General features: G+C 36.7%; 2 protein-coding genes across 2 annotated transcripts in view; one reads left to right on the forward strand and one right to left on the reverse strand.

The window, feature by feature from the left end:
- Positions 1-19,588, reverse strand: part of SHC4 (SHC adaptor protein 4) — a 123,554-nt gene that overhangs the window by 35,894 nt on the left and 68,072 nt on the right. Inside the window, exons 5-6 of the mRNA XM_079128798.1 lie at positions 13,288-13,341; positions 9,000-9,051 (exon numbers count right to left, since the gene is read on the reverse strand). Coding sequence (XP_078984924.1) covers positions 9,000-9,051; positions 13,288-13,341 — 106 coding nt within the window. The remainder of the gene's footprint in view (positions 1-8,999; positions 9,052-13,287; positions 13,342-19,588) is intronic.
- On the forward strand, positions 16,976-18,686 carry EID1 (EP300 interacting inhibitor of differentiation 1). Its single transcript, XM_079126162.1, has one exon. The coding sequence runs from the start codon at positions 17,050-17,052 to the stop codon at positions 17,623-17,625; it is 576 nt and encodes a 191-aa protein (XP_078982288.1). The 5' UTR covers positions 16,976-17,049; the 3' UTR covers positions 17,626-18,686.

Consider the following 19,588-nt stretch of genomic DNA (forward strand, 5'->3'; position numbering starts at 1 on the left):
ATCCTAGAGATTAATGCTCTCTCTGAGGTGCAGGTAGCAAAGATTTTCTCCCATTCTGTAGGCTCTCTCTTCACAGTCTTGATTGTTTCCTTTGCTGTGAAGAAGCTTTATAGTTTGATTCCATTCCATTTGTTGATTTTTAATTTTACTCTTTGACATTTAGGAGTTTTGTTAAGGAAATTGGTTATTAAGCCAACATGATGGAGGTTTGGACCTACTTTTTCTTCTGTTAGGCCCAGGGTCGTCTCTGGTCTAATGCCTATGTCTGATCCACTTTGAGTTGAGTTTTATGGAAGGTAAGAGATACAAGTTTAATTTCACTTTGCTACATATGGATTTCCAGTTTTCTCAACAGCATCTGATGAAGAGGTTATCTTTTCTCCAGGAAAAGAAGAATTCAAACTATCCCTATTTGTCAATGACATGATTCTATATTTAGAAGACCCAAAAAACTCCACAAGAAAACTCCTAGAGCTCATAAATAAGTTCAGCCAAAAAGCAGGATATAAAATTAACACCCATAAATCAATTGTGTTTTTATATATGTGATGAATCAACTGAAAGAGAATTTAGGAAAATTATTCCATTCACAACAGTCTCAAAAACAAAACAAAACAAAAATACTTGGGAATCAATCTAACAAAAGAGACCTCTACAATAAAAGCTACAGAACACTAAAGAAAGAAATTGAAGAAGACCTTAGAAAATGGAAAGATCTCCCATGTTGTTGGATAGGCAGAATTAATATTGTCAAAATGGCCCTATTGCCAAGAACGCTATACAGATTTAATGCAACTCCTATTTAATTCCAATGACATTATTCATAGAAATAGGAAAAGCACTCATGAAATTCATATGGAAAAATAAAAGACCCAGAATAGCCAAAGTAATTCTTAGTAAGAAAAGTGAAGTGGGAGGCATCACAATACCAGACCTTAAATTATACTACAGGGCTATAGTAACAAAAACAGCATGGTATTGGCACCAAAATAGCCAAGTAGACCAATGATACAGAAGACACTAAGACTGGCCCACATAAATACAGTTCTCTCATACTAGACAATGGGGCTGCAAACATACCTTGTCATAGTAGCTTAAATCCACTGAGGAACAGGACAACGCATGTGGACATACAGGAAGAATGAATCAACCAAAGAGATTGACCATCCTCTGACACTTCTAACATATTTTCAATATGATTTATTTATCTCACCTTCTCTGATTCTGATACCTGGGCTGATTCTAACAACATAATTTTTGCATTGCTTCAGATAACCTTGTTACCAGCATATTACTTTTTTTTTGGCATATTACTTTTTGAGAAGACTAAACAGGAAAAAAACAAAAAACAATGCTACACATTCCACTACATGAAATAAGTGGCAATGGATAAATAGGCTTACCCTGTGCAGATACTCTACTTAGTCTCATCACCTTCAGGGAGCACATGTATTTCAATTGGTGACATTGTTACTACTCACAGACACACTACTCTGTGAAAAGCCTTTTTAAAAATAACCAGGTGTGTTGGCGCACACCTGTAATCCCAGCAACGCAGGAGGCTGAGGCAAGGAGGATGGTGAGTTAAAGCCAGCTGCAGCAAAAGTGAGGCTCTAGGCAACTCAGTGAGACCCTGTCTATAAATAAAATATAAAATAGGGCTGGGGATGTGACTCAGTGGTCAAGTGCCCCAGAGTTCAGTCCCCAAAATTTATCATGACTATGGATAACCATAAAGCTCTAATAAAAAGAAAAGAAAAACATACACACACAAAAGTCTATTTCCTTGTGAGAAATCCATCTGTTCTTTGTGACTCTTCGGGAAAGATGATAATGACTCCTGGGAATACTAATAGTCAACAGGTGACTGTCATTTAGCTTACTTTTTGGGAATACATCCAATTCCTAGAAGTAATTTAAGCATTTCAAAATGGTAAACCATTAGTAGTCATTTACCAACATACTCTCTCATATTTTTATTCTTAAGTTCATTTAAAGATAAATAAAGAGATGAATATAAAACATAAAATAAAATTGGTCATGAGCCAACATAGGGTTAGGTTTTGAAACACATAAATATGCCATTTCTCAGTATCTCCAAAGGCTTGACTAAGAATTGCCCAATGTTCAGTTAAAGGGTAGGAAGAAAGACAAGTATATAAAAATTCCTAATCCCCCCTAAAGAGCGTGACTTTCACCAAACACATGCCCAGGAGGTTGAGGCAGGAGGATTGCGAGTTCATAGCCTGCTTCAGCATCTTAGTGAGGTTTTAAGCAACTCTGTGAGACTCTGTCTATAAATAAAATATAAAAATGGGCTGAGGACATGGTTCAGGGGTTAAGTGCTCCTGGGTTCAGTCCCCACTACCAAAAAAAAAAAATTGTGACTTTCAGTGACATAATTTTGCCATGGAGATCTGAGCTTTGCTCTCCAGATCTCAGATGCAGATCTAGATTCATGTCATCCCACTTTGATTCCAGACAGACCCACAGTTCTACTAGTTGGTATCAAGCATGATATTAAGTAAGATTTAAAAGAATCTTAGATTTATCATCTGTCGTTCTCATTTTCGTTTGTTTTCCTAACTGGGTAGTCATGAACAAGAGGATGAGGACTATTCTTATGGGATAACAGACCCTTCTTTGGTAGTTCTACTTGTTTTTGAGAGAACAGTTACTTTTTTGTTTGTTAGAAAATTAGAAATTCCAAAGTTCAGCTTCTAGGGTCATCCACCAGATGGCGCTGTGAGATTGAAACAGGGAGTACACACCTTAGGAAGAAAGGAGCTCAAAGAAGTTGGCCTGCTGTCAGTTCATGGTTAACGGATGTCGCCAGTGCAGTAGTGCATGTACTTCATAACCGTAACATAAGTACAAATTAACTGTCCATTTAATTGGTTTTAAGTTTTGTTTGGTGTTTTTTTTTTTTTTTTAACTTCTTCAGAGACTCAGAACTATGGTCTTTCTGTAGACTCCTACAGACTCAGTTCAGAGAAAATATTCAAACCTTCCTAGACTGCTACACACTTGGAGTAGAAATGAGAAGAACATGGATTTCCTCATTGACAGCAATTACAGAGGAAAGCTGTATTAGTCACTAAGTAAACTCAAAACATTCTTACTGGAAATTGGCTTTTCAACAGAAAGGACCTTTTATAAAATGAAGAGTTCACTAAAGGGTCCTAGTTAAAATAGGGGAAAAAATGATAACTGTCTTAATTTGCATGCACTAGTGTGAAAAGTGAATTAAGCACATGGGAGACAGTGGGAACATTCAGGATTACTAGCAGAATGCCTAATCTCCTCTGCCCACCTCCACTTCCTGTCAGTCATACTTTCTGCCTCATCCCTACCATCTGGCTCCTGAATTTTCTAGTCCACCAAAATTGTGCTTCCCAAGGTGAATTATGGTCTCAATTGCATTTCCCACCTTCATTCCCCCAATGTCTTCTTCAAGAGAAACTTGCCATTCCTCCTTCTTAAGCAGTACTCATCTCCTGATTTCCTTCTCTCCTGCTCCTGACTACTCTGGAGCATCATACTATGTTTGAGTTCTCCCATTCCCTAAAACCTTTAGCCTTCTTTCTAGATTCCTTCTTTGGTGATCTCATTAACTTTTATAGTTAAGTTCTAGCTTTTACAAACCTGCACCTGTAGGTGTTCTTCTTCTCTCTCCCCGGATTCCTCCCCTCTTTCCCTTTCCTTCTTCCTCTGTCTCCTCACTATCAAGACCCACTCCTTGGGCTTCTCCTGTCTGCCATATTCCCATGTACAGATCAAATACATCTTTCTGGTTTCATTATTTTAATCAAAGATTTAGAACATTTTATTCTTAAGTGTAATAAACATTCATTGTAAGAATTTTAGAAAATGAAAAGGTACTAAGAAGAAATAAAAATTACACAAAATCTCACCATATAAGGACAACTGCTAATAATTTGGCATGTGTCTTTTCATCTTTTCAAACTTTTTAGTGTATATTTTCACCCCAAAACTTGCCTGGGGTCCCACTAATCACATTGCCTTATATCCTGCTTCTGTACCTAATAGCATTAGGAATATTTTCCCCACATCATCACATACTCTTCTAAAATAGTCTTAATTGCTGCCTAGTAATACATGATATGGAACCAAGTAAATTATTTTCCATTTGCAAATACTGAATTTATTTGTCCTGTTGTATAAATAATATGACAATGATCTGTATTGTTTAATCCTTGTGCAAGTCCTAATTACTTCCTCAGAAGTGAAATTGCTGGTTTGAATGTGTTTTCATTGATGTAAACTGTCAGATTGCTCTGCAAAATGTTTGAATTAGACTTTTATCAGCAGTGTTCAACTGTTAATTACTACTCAAACACATTTTGCCTTTTTTTCAATGTTTGAAATTTGAAGATAAAATATGGTGTCTAATTATAATTTGTGTCTTTGTTACTGAGACTAAACTTTTTTATCCAAATGTTTCTTGTTGCTTTGTAATGTTTTTGCTCAGGACCTGGAACTGGTCATTTCTCTCACTGGCTGGTGATTTTAAGAAAACACCTCCCTTTTCTCAATTCCTGTGGGTTTTTTTCCTGTAAGAAAGGAATAGTGTTCTGACCTACCTCATAGGATTGTTGTGAGGATTAAACAACTGGATGTGGACAAAGTACTCCAACAATGTTTGGCATATGGTAAGCATGCAACACAGAGTAGCTTTTTTTTTTTTTTTGCCTTATTTTTCCATTGTATTGCTTGTCTTTTTCCTATCAGTGAGAATCCCTATTTCTCTAGTGAAAACACCACTCCAAATCACACAGGATAATAATAGCTACCATTTATTACATATTTACAATTAGCCAAGCACTGAGATGTTTTCATCGCATACAATATCTCATGAAGTCCCTGGGAATATTCAATTTCCATTTCTTCATCAACCTTCATGTCTAAATAATCTCAAATACTATCCATCTACAATTCAGTCAAAACTTCCCTTCCCTAGATTCTTGTATCTCACCCTCACCCTGAACAAAAATGAACTCAAAATGGATCAAAGACCTAGGCATTACACCAAAAACTGTGCAACTCCTAGAAGAAATATAGGGTCAACACTACAACATATAGGTGCAGATAACAATTTCCTCAATAGGACTCCTAAAGCTCAAGAAATAATATAATGGAAATACAGAGGCAAGCTCATTAACAAATGAGATGGCATGAAATTAAAAAGCTATTGCACAGTAAAGGAAACAAGAATGTGGAGAACCTCCAGAATGGGAGAAAATCTTCGTTAACTACTCTTCCAACAGGGGATTAATATCTAGAGTATATAAAAAAACTAAAAAACTTAACACCATAAATACAAATAACCCAGTTAATAAACGAGCAAATGAACTAAGCAGATACTTCTCAAAGAACAAATGCAAATGACCAACAAATATATGAAAAAATGTTCAACATTTTAGTAATTAGGGAAATGCAAATCAAAACTACACAGAGATTTCATCTCATTCTTATTAGAATGGCAGACATCAAGAATACAAACAATAACAAATGCTGGAGAGAATATGAACACTGTTGATGGTATTATAAATTATTACAATCACTATGGAAATCAGTTTGGAGGTCCCTCAAAAGTCCAGGAAAGGAACCATCATCATCTGACTCAGTTATACCATTCCTTGGTATTTATCCTAAAGAATTAAAGTTATCATACTACAGCAATATATGCTTACCTATGTTTATAGCAATACAATTCACAACAGCCAAACTATGGAACTAGCCTAGATGTCTGTCAATTGATGAAAGGATGAAGAAAATGTGGTATATATACACCAAATGATGTTTTTATTCAGCCACAGAGAAGAATGAAATTATGTCATTTGCAGGGAACTAGATGGACCTGAGAATATTATGATAAGCAAAATAAGCCAAACTCAGAATCAAGAATTGTATGCTTTCTCTACACGGAAACTAGAGAGGAAAAAGAAAAAGAAAGAGCGGGGGTCTCATGAAAAGTGAAGGGAGACCAGTAGAATAGAGAAAGATGACCTGGGGAGGGAAGGAAAAGGGAAAATATTAGGGAACAACATTGACCAAATTGTTATATTGTGTGCATGCATATATGCAATAATGAATTCCACCATTATATATAATTATAATGCACCAATGAAAAATAAATTTAAAAAACTGCCTTCCTTCTTCAAGGCAGTTTAGAACTAATGAGATGTCCCCGGAATTGGACTCGACAATTCCATGCTACTTCAATATCACTTTACAGGTAGAATTGCCAAAAACTTACATTATAATCTCAGTAGAATGACAGAAGCCATATAATTTTTATAAAATTCACCATCTTTGAGGACTACTACTGACCTATTGGCTAGCAAATGATACCCCCAACAATCTGTTTTAGGATTAACTAATAATTATTTGTGGCCTCAAAATTTACCTCACTACCTCTTTGCAGGTACCATGAGTCCAGGGGCTCAGATGGGGGAGAAAGATTTAACATTAGAGGTCTTTTCACAGGTCTTTTTATAACAAGGTAAGTAAGTAAGAGAGGAGGTGAGGGGATAGGAAAAGTAGGAACAAGTGATGGGGTGATAATTAACTTTTAAATCCAAGAAAAATATCATTATACTTTTAAGTTATCTAACTTCTAAGATAGGTCTGTTTTCCTAAAGAAGAACAAAGATGAGATGAAGAAGGAAAGAAAATTATGCTTTGTTCATGTTATCTCAGTTATTCATCCCAACAACATTACGAGGTAGACACTATTATTCCCACTTTTAAGACAAAGAAGTCAAGGTTTGAAGATGTGAAAATATGCCTAACGTTATGTAGTGAAATGATACGAAAATTATTATTCTAACCCAGTCTTTCTTATTCCAGTATTGATCTTATTTCCTACATATAGGCTAATGGCTGAAAGAAAAACTGAAAGCTCTTTTGGGGCTGTTTCTGTCCCTCAAAGCCCATATGACCGCACTTGACAGTTCTCATGAATGCATTCTTACAATCCACATGCCAGGATCCCTATAGATCCCTTTCAAGCATCTCAGCTCTGACATACTACTCAGGTACCATGGGAGCTTTCTAAGTGAATGTGCTGCAAATTTTTCTCTACCTGTTTCAAATAAGCAAGAGAAGTGATCGGCAAGCACATGGATTCATCTTCATGGCCAATACCCTCAGCAACCAACTCTGACCCTTGACCTCCTCATCACTGTTTACTTAATAACAATAACATGTCCAGAGATGTTCAGTGACTGGTGGCAAAGTTACTATGCATCTATATTTCCTGACATTATTTTTTTCTTCCTTTCATCCTGTTCTTTTCATGTTAGGAAAGGGCAAAAAAAAAAAAAAAAAGCTTCTTGTTCAGAAGTCTTCCCAAATATAATATAACAAGCCATTATTCTCTATGCAGGATTAAAAGAAGTTGCTCTTTGCTGGAATCCTTTGCCGTGCTGTTACTACACCAATATTGTTTCTGTCTCTCTTGCCCACTCTTTGACCATTATCCATTCTTCATTATTTACCTTAGTGTGATTTGATTTTAATGGAGTATTTTGTGAGTTTTTCAACTATTTCTTTCCTCTTCACCTTGCCATATTCTTTTGGCTAACATTTACTGAGCAACTATTGTGTGTCAGGCTCTGTGCCAGCAGTTGATCCTCATCATTTCACTTCTGACAATCCCAACTGCTTCCAAATGGATCTCCCTGTTTCAGACTTTTCCTTGAATCCACCTACTTCAGTCTGCTGCCAAACCAATCTTTGTAAAACTCTGCTTTGTAAACAGCACTCTCTACCCATTTCTTCACAGGATTAAGTCCCTATTTATTAGCTCTTTTTTTTATGCCCTCTGGATGCTTATTAGACTTTTTTCTTCTTCCACATACATTCTGCAGTTTAGTGTATTCTACTCACTTGCTTCCCAGCATGCCATGTGTATTTCCACCACTGTGACTTATAGCTCTTTTAATTTCCAAATCCTATTCCATATTCACTTAACAAATGTTTTGAAACAAACTTCATTCCTGGGGTGGCAAAGATTCCTTAACTAAGAGGTTCAAGTTAAGGAGGAGAACTGACCTAAACTCATCCTTTAGAAGAGTCTGAATGTCCCACAGTTAGCAATGCTAATCACATCTGTCCAGCAAGGTCCAAACACCTGAGGGACTTCAGGCCCTTGAACCACAGTGTGGCTGGATGATGAGTTTCATCCAAGTCCCAGGATGAGAAATCCAATCAACTCTTCCATTCACTCAATTGACAAAACAATTTTTGTGCACCACTTGTGTGCCAGGCATTGTGATAAATACTTGGGAACAAAAATGAGTAAGAGAAATAGGATTCTGGCTCTCATGGAAAGTTTAGCCTAGTAGAAAGGACACATTAATCATATAAACAAGTGCAATGAGTAAATAAGATAATAAAAATGTGGGTTGTTAAGAAGAGAAATAAAGTGTTACAATGCATCAGAGTGAGATATGCTACTGGAGGTATTCTTTATGAAAAAGTAATGTTTAAAATTAAGATTCAAAACATGAAATGCCAAACACTCAAAGTGACATTCCAGACATGTGAACAGCAAGTGCACAGGCTCCATACATGTGTGCATACACACTCACGCACACCAATGCCAATGCAGGCTGGTGACTTCAATGGGTTGGGTCTTATGTGTATTTTACTTGCCCACTGGGGATGGGCATCCAGTCCACGCAATCATAACCAAAACAGCTTCCCTTTTGAGTATACACATAGTTTATAGTTTTAATTATAGTTATAGCTTTTAGTTTGTGGATCTCTCAAGTGACTAGGATTTAAAATCTCACCTATATATTTTTTTTCTATTTTGCTATTTATTTCCAACTTATATACATAATATTTCTAAAATGTAATATAGCAATACAGTGATACTCATAACTCTGCATATTAAAAATAACTGCCTTTTACTTTTTAAAGTTGGTATATAACAGCTCTCAACAAAATCTAGAAATTGATTTCCATACCTCGTTGATTAACTGGATCTTTAGCTACATAGGCAACATAGTCTGTAGTATCCTGTAAAAAAAAGGGGGGGGGAAGATTACATTTTAAATGAATGAATTGTACCATTGAAAGGTAAGAGTACATTTAGGACATGATACTGAAGCAAGGACTTAAACAGGAATGTTTCTGTTTCAGAGAAAAGGAAAGCACTTCAGGAGGGAATACAATATATACTACATAGTTTAACCATTGTGGAGCCCACATTCTCTGCCTCTTGGGGAAAAAACTTGAAGATTAAAAGTTTAGAGCCAGGCTATGTCATTAAGAATAAAAAGTGCAGATAGGGATTATGTTAGGACATAGGTAATGAAAATAACTGGGCACTATGACTCCTATGTTGAAATTGAAATATTAGGGATCATGTGATCGCAAAAGTGTCATAAATAAGGATATGGTATTGTGATTTCTCTGTTGTTCAAACAGATACAATGTACCTCAGAAATTAAATGGATTAAAAGAGATGAGTTCTGTGGCTGTTAGCTTGCATGTGTGCAGTGAAGCTAACTTATGGAATAATAAAACAAAAATATAACACATTTATTTGATCGATATATAGACAAAAAAATTCTTAAAAGAAGGGAACTTGTGAAATACTTAAGGTCAAAAAGGCATGCTACCAACAAACACAATAAAAGCTACTTCAACATTCTAGCTTTTATTGAAAACAGTAAGCTGATGAATGGTAAAATTTTAATAATTAAAGATGCTTTTTGTTATCTCAATTCTCAGGAAAAGAAACACATAATGCCATTTACAGATTAAAAGTATGACTCTCTAGAGGAAAGATGCAATCAACTGGCAGGAAATAAAAATCCATGTTTGTAATGCCCTCAAGGACAATCACTTAATAACCCACAGTGATTCATACAGGAAGCAGATATCAGGGTCAGCATAACTTGTTTTGAGTTATTTTTTAAAACAACACAAACGTAAATAAATTTCTCATGTAAAAAGAAAAAAGGATTGATATATATCCTAAGTAAATGAGGTTGTGTCTATGAGCTTTGTTTTATATTAACTTAGAAGAAAAGCAACTGCTGAAAACACTCTCATTAAGTTGAAGAAGTGGCATGATGCCAGCAGTGTTGTCTGGTGCAATCGATGGGAAAGAGGTAATGGGACCTCTCCAGACCTCAGTTTTCCTTATCTTCAAAACAGTTCTCAACATTCTAATAACTCTAAAATTCTGTGACCGAAAACATCTGGGAGAATTTGAAGAATGCTCAAAAGGATAGCACAAATAGCAGGGGAAATATTTTTAAATGTAGTTAATTTTTGACATCCTTGCAATGCATTTTTGAAATGGAGAAAGCACATATGGCTATAGAAGCATTTCCACTCAGAGCTGATAGAAGGAAAACAAACTTTTTTGAGAAGACAGAAAATGTAAGGGTGAGTAAAGGTCACAGGCAAGGAAGAATATTCTATTTTTGAAACTTGGAGAAAATCTGGTAGAGAGAAAATGTCTATGTTGGACCACAGAAACTTTTAAGTCAGCTTCCTACCCCTTGGACCCAGTTAGCTGTGAAGTTGTACATTAGCTCAGTGAGTATCCTAAAACAATTATGGATATACATCAGTAAAAGTTACATTTGTGACTGTGTGCCAGGCACTGTGCTAGCACTTTACATATCATTTCACTGAAGTTTTGCAACACTGTGAGGCAATAGAGATCATCCCCAATCTTACAGAGAAGAACCCTGAACCTTAGGTTAAATAAATCATGTAAATTGATTTCAACACCTGTACTACACCACACTGCCTCCCAGACATGAGCGTAAAAACCCTCAGTGGGGTTTCTAATGCTGATGCTTAGGATGGATCCATATTCCTATTTAAATCTGAATCAATAGGGACCAGCTGCAGAGACCATAGGGATTCCACTCAATTCAGCAGGTACATATTTTTTCACAGTGTGATAGAGATTTTATGCTGTTTGTTTTTGGTACAGACAGTGCTTTGGTGAGTTAAAAGAACTAAAGAAGGGCTTGGGTTGTGACTCAGTGGTAGAGCACTTGCCTAGCATGTGTGAGGTAGTTCCAAGTATGTGTGAGAAATCATGCAGGGCACACCTGGGGGTAGATGAGGGTTTGCATACCAATCCTGAAATGATGGCAACTCTTGAAATTTGAAAAGGGCACTTTAGACCAAACACCAATAGTATTCGTTATTTGTTATAGTGTTATTTTTCACACTACACTTAAAGAACACAAGAAAAGTATCTGAGTTCCTTCATGTATGACCAAGCTATAATTAAGGAAAGGAATTCATGCTGGTGTTTTTCAGCTTGGATTCATTGAACCATCTCTGCTACGCAACCCTTGATGTCACTCCTGAGGACAGATTAAAAGGCTGGGTAAATCAGAGTCTAGAGCTACTACTAGGCTCACATAGCAGCTATGAAGCACCAGCCATCTTGCAAGACCCGTTTGCTAATAAATCCACGATTAGCCACCCATGGAGTCTGTTGGGAGCAGGGGAGTAGAGCTCTTAAATTTTGGTTCATTTGTATTTGGTGTCATTGTGGGATTAATATATTCATTTGAAAATAACTGCCCCCAAAACCAAAAGATAAGAAAGTGGTGAAGCCTAAAAGGAAAAACTGCATATCTTAAAAAGTAAACAAACAATAATTCTGTAAAGATCATTTTTCTTTCATATGCTTCAAAGAAATTCCAAAGGCAGGTTGTCTTGGCCGATATGCTTAAATACTTTTGAGTCATTGCTAGCCAAAGTGAAGAAAAGTAATTTCTGAAGATTTCTTAAATGGATTAATTTCAACGGCACTTAGCTATATGCTTCACACACAAGAACGTTACATAAACACCTAAGTAGAAGAACCTGCTCGCACACGTTAGTAGACAGTAAATCAATCAGTAACTTCCAAATTTTATTTTCTTTTAGGGTACACAGTCATGTTTTTCCTTTACATATTTATCATAGAGTTTAAACCAAATCAAAACATTGCAGTGATAATATCTGCCAGATTTAGGTGTTGTTTTGTTTTGTTTTAATTACCCTTTCATAGCTATCTTGGGTTTCTCGATTATGTGGCTCATCATTTATAACTCTAAGTTTTATTCCTCATTTAAAAGCAAGAAACTGAGCCAGGTATACTGGTGCACGACAGTAATCCCAGCAGCTCAGGAGGCTGAGGCAGGAGGATCACAAGTACAAAGCCAATCTCAGCAACTTAGCAAGGCCCAAAGAAAATTAGCAAGACTCCTTCTTGAAATAAAAAATAAAAAGGGAATAAGGCTCGGTGACTAAGTGCCCCTGGGTTCAACTCCTGGTTTCAAAAAAAAAAAAAAAAATGGTGAGAAACTGAATGGAATGGATAAAAAAATAATAGCTGTCAAAATGGATTTAACTGGCTCATTTCTGAAGGACATGTTTAATACTACTACGTACCCAGAATGTATTATCTCCTCTGCAAAGTATTTGTTGTCTGCCTATGTTCTCCATTTGTTTCCTTGATATTATCGATGTTCATTATTTAATTAATACTTTGCCATTGTCTAAACTTCCAAATGTTTACAGGTACAAGAAAATGGCCAATAATATCACTGAGGAACAAATCTGACCTTCTGTTCTCTCAGTTTAAACAGATTTGTTTCTTGTTCAGTCACAGACTCCATAACTTCAATGACACTATCCAAAGACTCTGATCCAGAAATGATACAGAAGGGAGAGAAGGAATGACACTCCATTCCATAAAGTAGAGTTGGAGAGAGAATCCAGCATAATTTGTGGGATATGAACCCCACGTGGTTTCTTGATAGAGCAGAATTATAAGTTCTCTCTGCCCAGTTAAGCTTTTCCTCCATGGGTTTTTGCAATACCATTCTAGATTAAGCCTTACTTGATAGCCAGGATGGCAAATAGGCTTCCTTCATATACTAAGTCCAATTAATTAGCCTGCCTGGAACTTTGTGTTGAGAAGAATTCTGAGAGAGGAGTGGCAACACATGTATAACAGACATACTTGCTTTGGATGCTTTCAACAAGAAGCTTTACAGATGACAACTCCATGGTTAATGACACAATGAAGTACTGTGAGCTCATCTACTAATCCAAATATTTTTAAATTCAGTAACAAAATATTTTGCCCGAGTCAAATTTTATTACTTGTTACATGTAGTTATTAACAAAACATAATAAGATATTTGGAAAAGATATATCGTGGCTAATAGGCTTACATGAAAGTTTTTTTAACTCCTAAAATAACTTTTATGAATCCATACTTACCGGATCCCCTCCAGAAGCAAATGAAATTGACTGCATATGATGATTTGCAATAATCTGAAAAATAAGCAAATTAAACATGTATAATCCTGTAAATTATTATTCCTAGTTATGTATAGTCTAACAGAAGTGGACATACATATATCTGTTTTGTTTTCACCTTTTTAGCACTCCTTTGGAAACCACCCCACCCATATTCCAAAATAATCCCTTTTTTATTGTTTTTTTGTACTGGGAATTGGACTCAGGACCTTGTATTTGTTAAGTACATGCTCTGCCACTGAGCCACCCACCCCCCATAATCTAACTGAAACCATAAGGTTCAGGTGGATTTGAAATGCCCATCTCACTGTCCCTCCCCACCTAGCTGGACATGTGATTCATGTCTATCCAATCAGAAAATACCATCTCTCTGGATATAAAGGCAATCAACGTTTCTGGAAGGAACTGAAATGGATAATAAAATGTATCTTTCTCTGGTTTTAAGGATCTTGTAAGCCCTAGGTTTCTGAGGATCATCTTTTGCTATGAGGGAAAAGCCTGCTGGACTCCAAAGTTTCCCTCTGGAGATACAGCTGAGAGTTAAAAACAGCAAAAAGTCTGATGGGAACATTTGTTCTATCACTTTAACCAATATATTTTCTCCCTTCCATTTATATTTTTACATATGTTTCTATTTATTATTTTTTGCATAGTTTGAATTTGCCATCAAGTGGATATACACTAAGAATATTAAGACTGCTAACATCAAGTAAGACTAGACAAGTGAACTGCATTAGTAAGTCAAGAAGATTGTCCCTTTTACTTGAGATTCTAGTTTGTTTGCTGGTTTGGAAACCACAGTAAAATCACCAATTTAAAGAGATAATTTGCTACACTGTTTTAAAGGTTCATTAAAATACCAATTATACACTGTTGACTAATCCTGTTTTCAGAACTGTGCGTGACAGACTCTATTACAATGACATATATATGACCAATTCTACTCCTAGACATATATCCAACAGAATTGAGTAAATATGTGCAACAAAAGATAACCTCAAGAAAGATAACAACTTCCCTGTTTATAATAACCCTAAACTGAAACAATTCCAATGATGACCACTGTGATATTTAAACAAAAGACTACTACATACAATGATGTGTTTGTTAAACAAAAGAATTCAAACACAAAAAAATATATATTGCATGATTTATCTAAGTTCAAAAATAGACCAAATTATCTTATTGTTTTTGTAGTCAGGATAGTGGTTATTTCTGAAGCACAGGAAGAGGGGGCAAGTGGTTTTCTGGGATGGTACAAATGACCTGGGTAGTAGTTACACAAATATGCTCATTTTATAAGTTACATAATTATTTATTCTCTTTTCTATATTTAGATTTCACTAAAAACAAAAATATACAAAGATCAATGTCATTATCATGTATCAGCAACAGGTGACTAGACACTATCTAGGGGACAAAGTCAGAGGAACATTTTACACAATGGTGTAATTATTTATAAAACTAATAAGAATCATGTAAATCTTTTTAGAAACTTTGTTGAAGGGTATAATATTTGAATAAGTAGAAATATGCATATCACCTTATAGATGAAAAGATAACATAAAGATGTCAATTTTCTTCCTTAAATTAAGCCATAAATCCCATCTAATACTAAAAATATGCTACCACTGTCATTAAAGGAACTTTTCAAGCTGCTTCTAAATTAATATGGAAGAATAAATGTGGAAAAACAGCTTACACCATTTTTTAAAGAACAAGTACATAAAAATTCCCTCATCAGATAGCAGAATTATAAAAAGACATTTAGGCTGCTTCTAAAATTCATAGGTAGAATAAATGTGCAAGAAGAGCTAACACAATTTTTTTAAAGACCCAAAACAAGTTTTTTCTTATTAAAGAGCATACACATCACTGAAGTATGAAAAAGTCAGGAAGAAAAAGATATACGGAAAAAAAGCTTAAACTTGATTAAAGAGTAAATTTAAAACTTTTTATACAAGACCCCTTAAATGAGACAAACAGGAGTCAGAGAATGTATTTTGAAAAATGAAAAAAACAAAGTATTCACATGCAGAATTAATAAGGAATTCTCATAATTCAGTAAGAAAAAGAAGATCAGTTAATTCACAGAGGGAACACAAATGTTAAATAAATCATACTTGTTATGGTTTGGATATGAGGTGTCCCCCAAAAGCTCACATGCGAAACAGTGCAAGAAGATTCAGAGGACAAATGATTGGGTTGTGAGAATCTTAATCCAATCAGTGATTTAATCCTCTGATAGGGATTTACTGAGTAGTCACCGATGTGGTAGGGTGTGGCTGGAGGAGGAGTGAATTGGGGCGTGGCTATGGGTATACATTTATATCCGACTAGCAGATTCTCTCTGTGCTTCTTGCTCACCATGATGTGAGCTGCTTCCCTCCACCTTTGGTATGGAACCGGCCTTCTAAGGACTAAGACCTCTGAAACCATAAGCCCTAAATAAACTTTTCCTCCTCTACAGTTTGCTGGTCAGATCATTTAGTCACGGCAGCCAAAAAGCTAAAACAATACTGAAAGATAACCAACCTCCAAGAAACTAATGCCATGAAGAATAAGACAGGATACCATTAAGCTGATAAAATCCTTTAAGTCCAACAAAATCATATTGTGCAAAGGATGTGGATAGTCTCAAACACAGCTGGCTTCAAATTTGTAGAGCAACTTCAGAGAGCTATTCGACAGGCTGTATTTAAACTGATATGCATACCCTACGATTCCACCTTTCCACTTTTAGGTATTTATTTTAGAAAAACATTGGCACATGTGAATGTTCATTTAGCCATTGTTTATAACATCAAAACACACACACACACACACACACAGCTAGCATTGTGGCTCAGTGGTACAGCGCTTGCCTAGCACCACATAAAAATAAACAAACAAAAGAAAGGAAAAAAACCCACAGATTATCTGTCCATGATAAGATCAACTACAGTATATTTACATGAATGAAAAAAAAAGTTAAATTTTCATGACATTTTTGTGACTTATTTTCCCTTTAAAGTCAGGTTAAAATAATACAAAAAATCCACAAAACCTATTTTTTCTACAAGTTACATGAAGATTCATGTAAATACAAAAAGGAGGGGGGGGGTCTTAAAAACTAAGCACCAAATTGATAATCGTGAAAAGTTAGCTCCTGGGAGAAGATATAGGACCAAGCATTTCTTTGCAGATTTTTTAAAAGAATAGTATGTTACTTGCTAATTTAACTTTTTAAATGACAAAAAAGAGCAGACTGGGTCATTTGTTAATATGTTGCCCTGTGGTTGCACATATTGTCTGGTTCGGGGACATGGACCGAAGAGTCATTTGAGCATGGATAAAAGGTAATTAAAGGTTCGATGTGACTGCCAGCGGGGAGGGAGAGGGAGGGAGTGGGCTGGGATTCTGAAGTGCTGCTACCGAGGACACGTATTTTACAGCATCATAAGCAGAAATACGGTTAGGCAACGCAAAGACTACGTGATGCTCTTGGATACAGTCTCTACGCAGAGTTCAGACTGTCAAAACAGAACCCGCCCGCCACGCTAACATTCCCTGAGGAACAAGAGCGACTCCCACCACAGTTGCGCGCATAAGGGGATGCTTCGTTGAGGCAACGCGCGTGCGCACGGAATTACGCAAGCGCAGCGTTTGCGCAGGCGCACAACTCCACGGCCGCGCATCTTCTAATTTGCTGAAAGCCCTTTGCAGGACTGTGCGGTTTCAACAATGTCGGAAATGGCCGAGCTGTCCGAGCTGTATGAAGAGAGCAATGACCTGCAGATGGATGTGATGCCTGGCGAGGGTGACCTTCCGCAGATGGAGGTAGGCAGCGGGAACCGGGAGCCATCCTTGAGCCCCTCCCGCAATGGGGCCCCGCCACAGCTCGAGGAGGAAGGCCCAATGGAGGCGGAGGAGGCCCAGCCAATGGCGGCGCCAAAGTGGAAACGCGGCCTGGCTATCCGGCCTAACCCTGGGGAACAGCCGGGCCAGATCGCCGGCCCAGACTTCGAGAGTGAGGAGGAGGGCGAGGAATTTGATGACTGGGAGGATGACTACGACTATCCCGAAGAGGAGCAGCTGAGCGGGGCGGGCTACAGAGTGTCCGCTGCCCTTGAAGAAGCCAACAAGATGTTTCTGAGAACATCCCGAGCAAGAGAAGCAGCCCTGGATGGCGGGTTTCAGATGCATTATGAGAAGACCCCGTTTGATCAGTTAGCTTTTATCGAAGAGCTTTTTTCACTTATGGTGGTCAATCGTCTGACCGAAGAACTCGGTTGTGATGAGATTATTGATAGAGAGTAGTTAAATGCTGATAAGAGGGGGAAACTACTTGAGGAGAGACCCAACTTTCCGCTGTTCTTTGGGTTCATTTCAAATAGATCTGTGCCAATGAAAAACTTGATCTTTGAAAAAAAAAAGTTGGTTTTTGTTTTTCAGAATAAAGGACAGTAGGACAGCGATTGCACAGTTGTGAAAAGGAAAAGAATCATGAAAGAAAAGGCGGTCTTAAGACTGTTGAAAATGTGTTTTCCAAGAAAGTCCTGAAATACCTATGGCTTTGACTTTGTTATTGATCAAGATTATTTTCCTTCCATTGGGGAAGATATCTTTCTGTTAGGCTGTAAAGATGGTTTTACAAGAGTAAATCATGACCAAGACAAACTGCTGATACAGAAGCCCACTGATAGGAATTATGGGAGGAAAAAAAAAAAATACATTAGATATCTTGAGTTATTTGGACTGAAAACCTGTTGAGAAACTCAAAATTCTACTTCGTGATCTAGCCAAGTCATGGTTATCAAAGGCTAAATTTTCAGTGTGAGATGAATTGAGTATTCATTTACAAAAGGATTAGTGAATTATATGTATCACATGTGCTATATCTTAAAATGTTTCCAAGAGCATCAAAAATTTTGTACATGTATTCTGATCATTTATAAAGCTATGATCAATAATTCAGGAAAATCCATTGTCATGACTTTTAAAATCAAAAATTAATGTCTTTTTACAAAGTTTCAAATTTAGACATTAAAATGTATATGAAAGTACAAAAAAGACAATTTATTTCTAATACCCTTATATACTAGGGAAGTTTTGCTTTGCTGTTTTTCATTTAACTTGCCAGGTGAAAGACTGTTGAACTTCATATTGTAACAACTGTTGATGAAAATTGTCAAGTGAACAGAAAGCCCTCTATCTTTAAAAAGACTATATGCATAATTATGCTGTCAACCTTTGAAGGTTTTAAACCTGCCCAGAAATTCACCTCCGTATCTGAAGTTTCCCTCTGTCTCCTCCTCTAATTAAACTTGTTATTCCTTATGCACCAGCATTGGAGATAATAAAATTTCTTGTTCTGTGTATTTTGTTTGGCTAATAGTATTGCATATATACTTTGTACGCTACTTTTTATTGTGTTTCACTGCATCCACTTCATGATTTAAAAAGCCAACATTTTAAGAGGAAATGATCCAGCTCCAAGGTGATTTACAAATTAATTTCTGGATATCAAACCATTATTACCTATAAGAATTTGCCTACCTAGGGAAACTTGTCTTGTCATTGAGCATGTTACTTGGTTATTAAAAGCCCAAAGTTCCATGAAAGTAAGTTATCAGAAGGCTGTGCCAAGTAAAATGAGTATATCAGCAGGCTTACCATGAATAATAAAAGGGTTCCACAGATGGCAGTTAAATTCAGAACCAATGTAATAGGACCACTCAGATCTTTACAGTCAACCTGTCTTTTGGTGTGGGATAGTCCTATAAACTACAAGACTGATAAGGATAATAATAAGATAAATAGGGCTTGGTTGGGAAGGGGAGGGAGAGAGGAAGGAAAGACTAGAAAGGAGGTATGTTGGTCCTTAATCCTGCTGCCTCTCCATACCTCGGTCTTCCTTTTGTTTCTCATATACCTTGTAGCCACGGTCAGGTGAGTCTGGGTAGATAAACAAATTAACAGGGTGGCGGGATGCCAGAATACAATAAACTGACTGGTTGTGTTTACCTTCAGATAAAGATGGCAGGAAAGACAGGCTCAGAAAAAAATCTCTGAGGTCTACAAACAAGTTGAGATTGTTTCTGGGACTGAGTGAGGAGCATTGTAGGTTCATCTCTGGGAGAAACACTGGGCTCTGCAACTAATGGATGGTTTGTTATTAAAAACAGCCAAGCACAATGGCATAGGCCTGTAATCCCAGTGACTCAGGAGACTGAGGGCAGAAGGATTCCAAGTTAAAAGCTAACCTCAGCAATTTAGTAAA

This window comes from Sciurus vulgaris (assembly GCF_902686455.1).
Source record: "Sciurus vulgaris genome assembly, chromosome: 2".
In the NCBI taxonomy this organism is placed as follows: domain Eukaryota; kingdom Metazoa; phylum Chordata; class Mammalia; order Rodentia; family Sciuridae; genus Sciurus; species Sciurus vulgaris.

Coding starts and splice junctions, on each gene's coding strand:
- EID1 (XM_079126162.1), top strand. CDS start 17,050: ATGTCGGAAATGGCCGAGCTGTCCGAGCTGTATGAAGAGAGCAATGAC.